The 9763-nt window shown below is 39.9% G+C and overlaps 2 protein-coding genes across 2 annotated transcripts; both read right to left on the bottom strand.

Moving 5' to 3' along the window:
• Positions 1-929: 929 nt before the first annotated feature.
• On the bottom strand, positions 930-2975 carry LOC133740683 (zinc-finger homeodomain protein 5). The gene has a single exon (XM_062168630.1). The coding sequence runs from the start codon at positions 2278-2280 to the stop codon at positions 1234-1236; it is 1047 nt and encodes a 348-aa protein (XP_062024614.1). The 5' UTR covers positions 2281-2975; the 3' UTR covers positions 930-1233.
• Positions 2976-5126: 2151 nt separating this feature from the next.
• Positions 5127-7358, bottom strand: LOC133740682 (uncharacterized). The gene has a single exon (XM_062168629.1). The coding sequence runs from the start codon at positions 7355-7357 to the stop codon at positions 5363-5365; it is 1995 nt and encodes a 664-aa protein (XP_062024613.1). The 5' UTR covers position 7358; the 3' UTR covers positions 5127-5362.
• Positions 7359-9763: the final 2405 nt, after the last annotated feature.

Here is a 9763-nt window from a genome sequence, read left to right as displayed (position 1 = left end):
TATGAAACAGCATCTGATGTACGTGCTTTCTGGCCATGGATAAATTAATGAAGTTATCTATTTCCTCAAAAAAAAAAAAGATAAAATACTTTAAATTGATTATATAAGACTACAGAATTTTTTTTAAAAAATAAATAAATAAACCCTCCGATAGTTAGGGGTGTAAATGAGTCGAGCCAGAGCGAATACTAAGGTGATCATGTTCGGCTCATTTGTTTTTTTTTTTAGCTCGAGCTGGGCTAAAGCTTGAAATTTTTTTTCTATGCTCAAGCTCAGCTCGGCTTGAATATTTTTCTTAAGCTCAAGCTAGGCTCGGCTCGGCTCAATTTATTGGACGAGCTCGAGTTTGAACAGGCTTGTCTTTTCTCATTTGACTTTAAATTAAAAAAAAAAAAACAAAAAAAGGAAGAAAGTAAATTTAAAATAATAATCCAAATTTGATGACTAACCATCACACAAATCCCTTTTGACTTTATTGTAAATATGTTATACTTAAATGCTCAAATTCTTTTCCAATTGAAAAAGAAGATAATAAAAAGAAATTAAAGATTGGAGATTAGAAAATTATATTTTTATTTATATTATAAATTTTTATGAGTCGAATTTTACTACACGTTGAGTTTTAACAAACTCGAGCTACTCACGAGTTAGACGAGCCGAATATATTATTGTTCAAGTTCGGCTCGTTATTTTGTCGAGCTTATTATTGAGCTCAAGCTCGGCTCATTTATCTTACGAGCGGAACGAGCTAAAATCGAAGCCGAATACTAGTTGAATACGTGTTGTATCGAGCCTATTTACAGCCCTACCGATGGACCTCTAAAATTCAATGGAAGGGCCATTCATACATTATTTCAACACATTTGACTTCCTTCCCTAAATTGAAGTGCATGGAGACCACCAGAAAAAGTAGAGACCAGAGTATCACAGAAAAGGAAAATGCAGGTTCCACACATACGTTGAACAGCATCATTCAATGGCATGAAAAATTTAACCTAATACAGGATTCTGTTAAAAGATAACTAACTAATAACTAATTAAAGCAGCTGAATAATAGTACTACTACCAGCTCTAAAAGCCATCAATAACAAGGTTTCCAGTTCCAATGAAGAAGAAGAAGAAGAATAATCATCATGCATCTGATCAATCTAGCTAGCTAGCAATAAGGCCTCTCCATCAGTCCATTTTATACAAACCAGTCTCAGCTAACTCACTTTCATCAAGCCCCCTTGATTATGTGTCTGTCCCTCCTCCTTCTTGACCTGGTTCTTCATGAGCTTCAACATTCTCCAATGCCAGCTGACTTGTGGTGGTGGTGATGTCATGGTCATGCTGCATCTTCTTCACTGTGTTCTTGTTATTGTGCATCCATACCCTCAGCACCTGCCTCTTCACTCCCACCTCATCACAAAACTTCTCCACATCCTCCTCATCCTGCTTCTGAATTCTCCACCCGACTCGCTCCGCAAACTCCACCATCTTCACCTTCTGCTCCGCCGTGAACTTGGTCCTGAACCGCTTCTTCGACAAGCTAAAGGGCGGCACCACCCCTCCTCCTACTCCATCCCCATTGTCGAAAACGTTCAGATCCTCACTCGAAGACTCCGTCCCCCCTCCTCCCCCACCGAAAGCCACGCTCATGGGTTGAACAATCGAGAATTTCTGGTGGCGGTGGTGGTGGAGAGCCGAGGACGGAGACGGAAGCGGCGGAGGGAGCTGGAGAGGGCTCAGCATTATGCTTCTTGATCTGGAGCCGGGCCCGAACGGCGTCGTCTCGCCGTCCACCTCCTTACGGTGGAAGTTCCTGTGGCAATCACAAGCCGCGCATTTCAGAGCTTCGAGGGTTCCTTCCTCGCCGCAAGGCATGAACTCTCCGCACCCGTCGAACACATTACCGCCGATGTTGGCTGCGTGGTTCTTGAGACATTCTCGGTAGCGGACGTTGCTGGTTGTGGATGTCGACGATGGTGTCTTGGACTTGGGCCCACCCGACAAAACACCACCACTGGGTGCAACTGCAGTGGAGCCGACTCGATCTGGATCTAGATCTCTGGTTGTTAGTGGCACTGGTTGAACATGGTGAGGTTGAAGAGGGTGATGGTGGTCTAGGGTTTGGTGAGTAGCAGTGAAAGCAGAGAGGGCAGTAGGAGTGCCATTGTGAATATTTCCAAGTCTTCTTTTTTCTCCACCTCCCGATGATTCCTTCGTTAAATGAGTGCCACCATAGCTCAAAGCAGAGCCTGACGTCCTCATTTCATTGTCTTGCGTTCTAAAATCCATATGATATATATATATATATATATATATATATATATATATATATATATATTTTTAGGGATTCTAAAATCTCAGTTAATTAATACGGAAAGCTGTTAAAAAAGCATCGCAAATCTAGCTAAAATAGCTGGGATCTTGTGCTTTATTGGGCTTCTCTAAAAAAAAGAAATAATAATAATAATAATAATAAAGAGAAGGAAACTGAAGAAGTTATATTTTTTCAGGTAAAGGAGGACAAAAAGAAGCTAAAAAGCTAGCTAAACCCATTAAAACCCATTCCGTTATTTCTGCACAGTTAGGATTAATGGAAACGCAGGATGAGAAATAAGAATGAACAGCAAAATGGGTACCCAACTCACAGCTTTTTGAGAAAAATTAAAGAGAGAGAGAGAACCTCATGCAACAGCTAGCAGTGGCTTTAACATCATCTAATGGCCTCCATCTCAAAAATCAACAGCTTAAGGCCTTAAGCAGAGAGAGCAGAGAGAGAGAGATGGGGTTGGGGTTGGGGTTGAATTTTTGGTGTGTGCTTCTGGGGCTCCAACAAGAGACAGGTTGGTTGCTTGTGGTGAGGCCAGAGCGAGAAGGATAAGAGAGAGAGTTGTTAAGAAAGACGAGTCCCCTCAAAGTGCTGCAATGGAAAACTAGGAGAGAGAGAGAGAGAGAGAGAGATTAAGGGGCCGAGAGGGGTAGGAAGGAGGTACTATTGCTTTCTTCTGATTGCAAGTTTGCAGATTACAAAACAAACCGACAACGTCATGTTCAGACCTCTCCCACGCCCTGCCACTTGTGGGTCCCATCCCCCACCCTTCATTATTGCCCCATTTTTCCATTTCTTATCTCAACACACTTCCCCCTCAGCATCACCCAAAGATGCATATTTCCAGTACTACACACCTAGCCTCATGGCCTTTGATGCGACGTAGCATTTGCTTTCTTATGCTTCCTCGTAATCACTCTTGTTTTTGTTTCCTTTCCTTAATTAAACACACACTACTAATTAGAATTACGAGTCATCTTTTTTATTTTTAACTAAAAATTCACAAACTACAGCATTAAATTGAATCGAAATGTCAAAACTTTAACCATAACCAAACTTGATGATCTGTTTTCAGAACTCTAGTTCAAATTGGCTAGACTACCGGTTAGTGTTCGCTCTAAATGGAAAAAGTCGATATTATACATTCAGTGAGCAGCTTAGTATCTAAAAATTGAACCGAATGGACCGAATTCATTCATACTATAAAACTCTCAATATCTAATTATAGTCTGTGACAATCACTCTTGTTTCGTCAATTAGATCCATATTACTAGTGACGGTGATGTTTTTGACACTCAAAACTGATGAACCGCATCGAATTAGTTGAAATAGTGAAAATTTAGCTCGAAAGAACTAAACCGATCGATATGTTGACATTAAAAGTTAAAAAAATGCACCGAACTAAACTAAAGTGGTTAAAAATTAGCTCAAACCAAATCGTACCGATCCAAAAAATTCCTAGCTTATTTCAGTTGGATTAAAAATTAGTGTGATTGGTTCGATTCAGTTAGCGGTTATTATAAAAATAACAATAAAACTTAATTAGTGTAGCCCTGCCGTTAATCCCCATCAATGCGTAATCATGGCCGTCAAGCTGATCCTGTAATCCCGAATCCGCGCGCAAGAGAACAAGAAAGGGATGATGAGATGGATGGGTAAAAGTGAAAAGCTACTATAGTGTTGGTGATGGTCCATAGTGATGGACTTGTCGTCTTCCTCGCACAGTCATATGCTGCTGCATCAGACCATTCAGACCCTTTCTCTCTCACGCTAACGTGCGGCACTGCGGCCTCTGAAATTTTTTTTGTTTTTTTTTTTTTTTTTGGGTGAGAGTCTGAGTCTGAGTGAGTCTGAGACAGAAACAGAGAAACCACGCTTGCCCCTAAGCAAGGTAGGAAGGGAAGAGCTTTCTGTGAGGCAATCGATGGCTAATTTGTTTGTCTCTCTCTTTCCACGTCTTGGTACTTGTTGGTGTCTACAGTATACTGTTCACTAATTGTGCAGGACAGCCCAGCCAGCTTCAACGATCAAAAGGGAAACACTTATCTACACCCGTGCTACTATACTACCATATATTACGCCACGGAATTCAACTCCATAATTAAATTCAGTTTTATGGACTTTTATCTCAGCAAATACTACAAACCAAAAAATAAAAACGAAAAAGGAAATTGACAACCTGCTTAACATGTAAGATTGGTTAATGCATGAATTTTACTAGGCCTAAATTAAAATTTAAGAAAAATGAAGTTCTTGGAGGTACTACAGGCTAGGTCTAGAGTGTGTGATAAGGTATGAAGTTGATGCACCGGCTTGATATATAGTTCATGTACTGTTTGTGGTAAAAATTTGTTTAATATGTAATGTATCGAGACTTATTTGAAATTGAGGCCTCTTACTTTAGATGAAGTCCTTAAGCGGCTGCATTGCAGGATTTGCAGCCCTCGCATATGTTGGTTTTTAGCCAATGTAGGCTGCAACTTTTTTATGGGTTCAAAGTAATGTGTAATGACCAGTTTATTAGTTTTTTGAACCGCTAGATATGCTCAAAAGTATTTTAAAGTTTTAAATTTTGAATTTCTTCAACTCGGAAACCACAAGTGCATAATATGACTTCAAACCGATTCTTATATGAGACAAATGCAACTCACTTAATTACGAGCTAATGTCATTCTTGTACAAATAACATTAGTTGTGGCCGTCAACATGCATTAAATGTATGAATGTAGTTTTTCCTAATTTTCTATATAAACATAACCATATTTTATATCTTGACAGAAATAATATGTTGTTAGATCTTTTACAAATATAGAGTACGTTGCGCTGCGTACGTAGATTTTTCATTACTATGTAAGCCTTTACCAATACATCAATACACACATTATCCATAAGTCCATAACTAAGTTATACACTCTCGATCGAGCTAGTTTATTCAAAACACTATGAACTATTTAATAATTAATACTCGATCGATGAACGGGACAATTCATCAATCTTTTATCACAAATTTTGTTCATCTTTCCACCAAAGGTATAGGGTAGCTCTTCACAAAAGAGAGAGCAAGGGGGGACGAGTTGTAGCACTCGAGAATGAGAAAGAGATTTCTTGATCTCTGACTTCTACCTTTTGTCCTCCACTCTTTCTCTCTTCACTTTTACCCTTACTACTTCCCTCATCAAGCGATCTCCTCCCAAAAGTTGAAAAAGCATAATGAACCCCGAACCCCATCTCCATCAAAACGCTCATTTTGCCTCCAACAAGCGTATCCTTAGCTGCCCATCGTTGTATTTTGCCCGACGTCGTTTTGGGCACGCCCCCACTTTTAACAAGAACCACCACTCCAACTTCAACTCCCTCCTCCTTTACCACACCCTCCCTTATCCCTTGACATATCCTCCTCAAAACCCTAACATCATTCTGATCACTCCTCTGCATCTCCGCAACCACCACAACCGTGTTCTCGATCTTCAACGCAGCCAAACAACCCGCTCTGATAAACTCCGGACTACTATTCTGAGCTGCCGTTTCAATGTAATGAGGATGTATTTCCCGGTCGTTTTGGAGTTTGATCACGTCCACACACCGTCCCGTCACGTAAAGAAACCTTTCTTCTCCTTTGACGACTCCTCTATCGCCCGTCCGTACATAACAGCAAGTCACCTTGTTTCTAAGTCTACCGTGATACACCTCACGAGTTAGGGACGGGTGTCCCAAGTAGCCAGAAGCATTACTAGGAGACGAAACCCAAATCTCTCCTTCAATCCCATCCTCAACGGCATCGCACGTCTCTTCGTTCACCACGACAATATCCATGTCCTCCTTTACGACGTCGTCTTCTCTGGAATACCCCAGCCTTGCACTAGGCAAGAGCTTGTTGTGAGATGGAACGTTAGAAGAGTTGTATCTCCATGCAGTTGAAACAAAAGTGCAGTTCTCTGCTAGGCCGTAAGATGGAGAAATAGACGATGGGCTGAGCCCATAAGGTCCAAACATATCCACAAACTCATCCACCGCGTCTTTATAAATTGGCTCGTTTATAAGAATCAGGTTTTTCATGCTCCACAAGTTTATAGGGGAAGTTCCCTTTTTAACCCCGCCGCGTTTCACCACCAGCGGCAGCGTGAACGACGGAACAGGAGTGCAAGTGGCGCTGAAGTTTGTTATAAGCTCGAGCCAAATTCTAGGCCTCTTGACAAATGCCCTCGGCGAAGTCAAAACACACGTCGCACCGGAGACAATGGTCAACAACAAGAACATAAGACCGCAATCATGGTACTGAGGTAGCCACGACACGATCACACTGTTTGGGTGAAGGTCGTAGGATTTCCTTGCGGTTCTAACGTTGTGAGCTGCCGAGCCGGAGGTGACAAGGACCGGCTTTGGGATCCCGATCGTGCCTGACGTGTACTGAATCAAATACAGCTCGTCAGGTGTGCAGCCCTCGTAAGGCGAAGGGCTGAACTGTAAATTCAAGTGTCTAGCTCCGGTAGTTTTGATATCATCAGTGGATATCCAGTGGAGATTCTCCAACATGTGCACGAGTTTTGTATTGGAGGATAATGATATGAAGTTACGGACGGCTCTGATGTAAGAGGGGTGAGCTATGGCGGCCTTGGGATTTGTTTGGGAGAGGACTCTGACAAGGTGGTGGTAGTTTTGTTTAGGGGAGGAAAGGTCAGGTGGGGAAATGGGCACGGCCAAAAGGCCGGCTCTTTGGCTAGCGAAGATGATCTCAACCAGTTCAAGCCCTGGCGAGCATAGGATGATGACAGTGTCACGTCTTTGAAGTGGTTGAGTGTATAGCAAATGATGTGAAATGTGTTGTACTGACTCATTGAGCTGAGAATATGTGAGGGATGTTGAGCTATGATCACATTTTGGATCGGGTGAGTCATCTTCGACCCAGATGAAGGCTGGTTTGTACCGGAAGGCGGGAAGGTTTGCCCATAAGGGTAGGTAGAGATCGACTACTGGTTGGTCAGGGAAGGAAGGGTCGTAGTTCTCGTAGTTCATGGTTTTAGCTAGGGTTTCAATATGCATGCTAAGGGAGTAAACATATGGACCATTTTATAGTTTAAAATTTGGATAATAGATTAATAGCCAAATGCTATATTTAGGTCAGCTACAGAAACTAGAAATGAGAATAAGTAATATTCATGAGAATATCCCAGTTTAGTTTTAACCTGCAAATGAGAAAATTGTCGCAGAGTAGCATTGTTGATGTGGATATTCTGTTTTGTAGCAGTCGATGGATATCCAAAGCTGTTTGTGAACTGATAACTACATATTATATGCCCATTATAATTATATGATTACATTAATCCTGCCGCCTTAATATAAATTTCGGTGGGTTTTTATACCATAAAAAGGAACATTAGGATTAACGTTTTGGTGGCTTCCGGGAATGTATATTAGAAATAAATTACATGATTGAAGACATTATTATGAAAAAGAAGCCGCATGCGTGATACTGAAACATATCTTTTATCTCTCTGTTTAATGGTTTGGCTGGTACGCTGCAGCTCGAAGACAGTGTTGTTGGGTTTGTTGGCGATGATTGCAATTCTCCTATATATCCTACCTAGCTAGGTCTATGAATTTCTCTATCAATTCCATTACCTTATCCTTACCCATGAGGTTCCAACATTTGATTCTTGATTCTTAATTGACCTAGAAGAGTAGAATAAAAATTATACGAACAAATCCAGGAACCGAATTCACTTTGATGGATAAAGATCAAATTGAAATTAAACTCCCAATTATGAGTAGGTACTTATCTAGCAATCTAGCATTCTCACTATATGGAGTAGGGTTTGTCTTGATGGACACCTAAGCAATTGATAAATGATTTCGACAGGCTAATGCCCCTATCTGTGCACTACATTGCTTGAACGTGCAATAAGACTGATTATCATGTAGCTGGTTCAGTGTCAAATATGACAATGTATATACTGATCCTAATCTTAACCGCGCGTACTCTAGCACTAATTCGAAAAAATCCATAGATTGGTGGGCAACAAATCTATAAAATCCTCCACCGTCATATGTGATTAAGTAAAAACAAACATTTAAGCACCAATCTGATGAGAATACATGGTATATATATATACACACACACACAGATTGATATTAATAATGCTACTGAGTGAATCCATAAGCTGCTGTAAGTTGCTGAGGGTGCAGTGGGTTCTAATTAAGCTCCTGTAGCTTTTGCTGTTGCAACAACAAATCATAAGTTAGATTAGAGTAAAGAGATTGAGTAGCTGTAACATTCGTATTTGTCAGAAGTAGGTCTGAATATAAGTTACGCTGCAGTAAAATAATAGCTAGCTAGCTTACTTTTTGGATTAAGGATGATGCATGGAATTTCTATCAATAATGTGAAACCCAACTTACAAAATTCTTTGTTCCTCAAACGCATGACATCTTTTTTGTTCGCTACCAGTGATAGAAGCAACACCTAATGAAGTCAAACTCCGCTATATATTTAGTTTTTAGGTCCTAATGTATAGATTATTTCTGCAAAATTTCAACCAAATTGATGATCGTTAAGACATCCAAAACTGCAATTTACACGAACGAATCGAATCTGTCGAACCGGAACCGTTCGTGTACATTGTTGTAATTTGCAGTTTTGAATGCTTTAACCATCATTAATTTGGCTGAAATTTTGCAGAAATGATCTATACATTAGGACCTAAAAACTGAACGGTTAAGATGTGAATATGTGATCAAAAAGTAGCCAAAAACTAGAAATCCATACCTAAGCTTAGGTAAGGATATCCTTACGTGAGAAAAGTTCTATATATATATATATATATATATATATATATATATATATATATATATATATATATATATATATTATCTTCCAAAAACACATTCATGTAAAACTAAACTGTTTTCACAACTTTTGAGAGGGATCAAAAGACAAAAGATCTTCAATGTATCAATCTAGATATATATTCTCTACTGTACTCAAGGTTGTGCTGGGATCGTTGCCTCATTTTGGCCTCAACAAGACCCGAATACAATAGAGAATACTTGGAGAGGGACATTGGAGATGTTTTGGTTTTTCATCCCTTTCGAAATATACGTCACAAACTGTTAAGCCACCTCATTCATAGAATTCCATATTACACTGCTTTATAATTGCACAACCAAAGCCAACAGCCCCGCCGCTGTTAACAAATATGATGTGTTACAAACATCATGCGTCTGCGGTGCAGTGATTAGTCTGGCAATGCTGGGATACACTGCATGCGTGGGTGTGTAAAGGCTCTACTGTCGTCTTGCCCCTCAAAAAAAAAAAAAAACAAACAAACAAACAAACAAACATGATTTAATTTCATATAAGGAACATACTATATGAAATAAATAAACAACTGAATACTATAAAAAAAATGTTTGTAGCAAAATTACAAAACATACAAGGAGCCGTCGGTT

The sequence above is a fragment of the Rosa rugosa genome, chromosome 3 (assembly GCF_958449725.1).
Source record: "Rosa rugosa chromosome 3, drRosRugo1.1, whole genome shotgun sequence".
Taxonomy (NCBI): domain Eukaryota; kingdom Viridiplantae; phylum Streptophyta; class Magnoliopsida; order Rosales; family Rosaceae; genus Rosa; species Rosa rugosa.
This window is presented reverse-complemented; position numbering and strand designations above follow the sequence as displayed.

What these genes read in the sequence shown, in the direction of transcription:
- LOC133740683 (XM_062168630.1), bottom strand. Translation starts at nt 2,280, where the DNA reads ATGGATTTTAGAACGCAAGACAATGAAATGAGGACGTCAGGCTCTGCT.
- LOC133740682 (XM_062168629.1), bottom strand. Translation starts at nt 7,357, where the DNA reads ATGCATATTGAAACCCTAGCTAAAACCATGAACTACGAGAACTACGAC.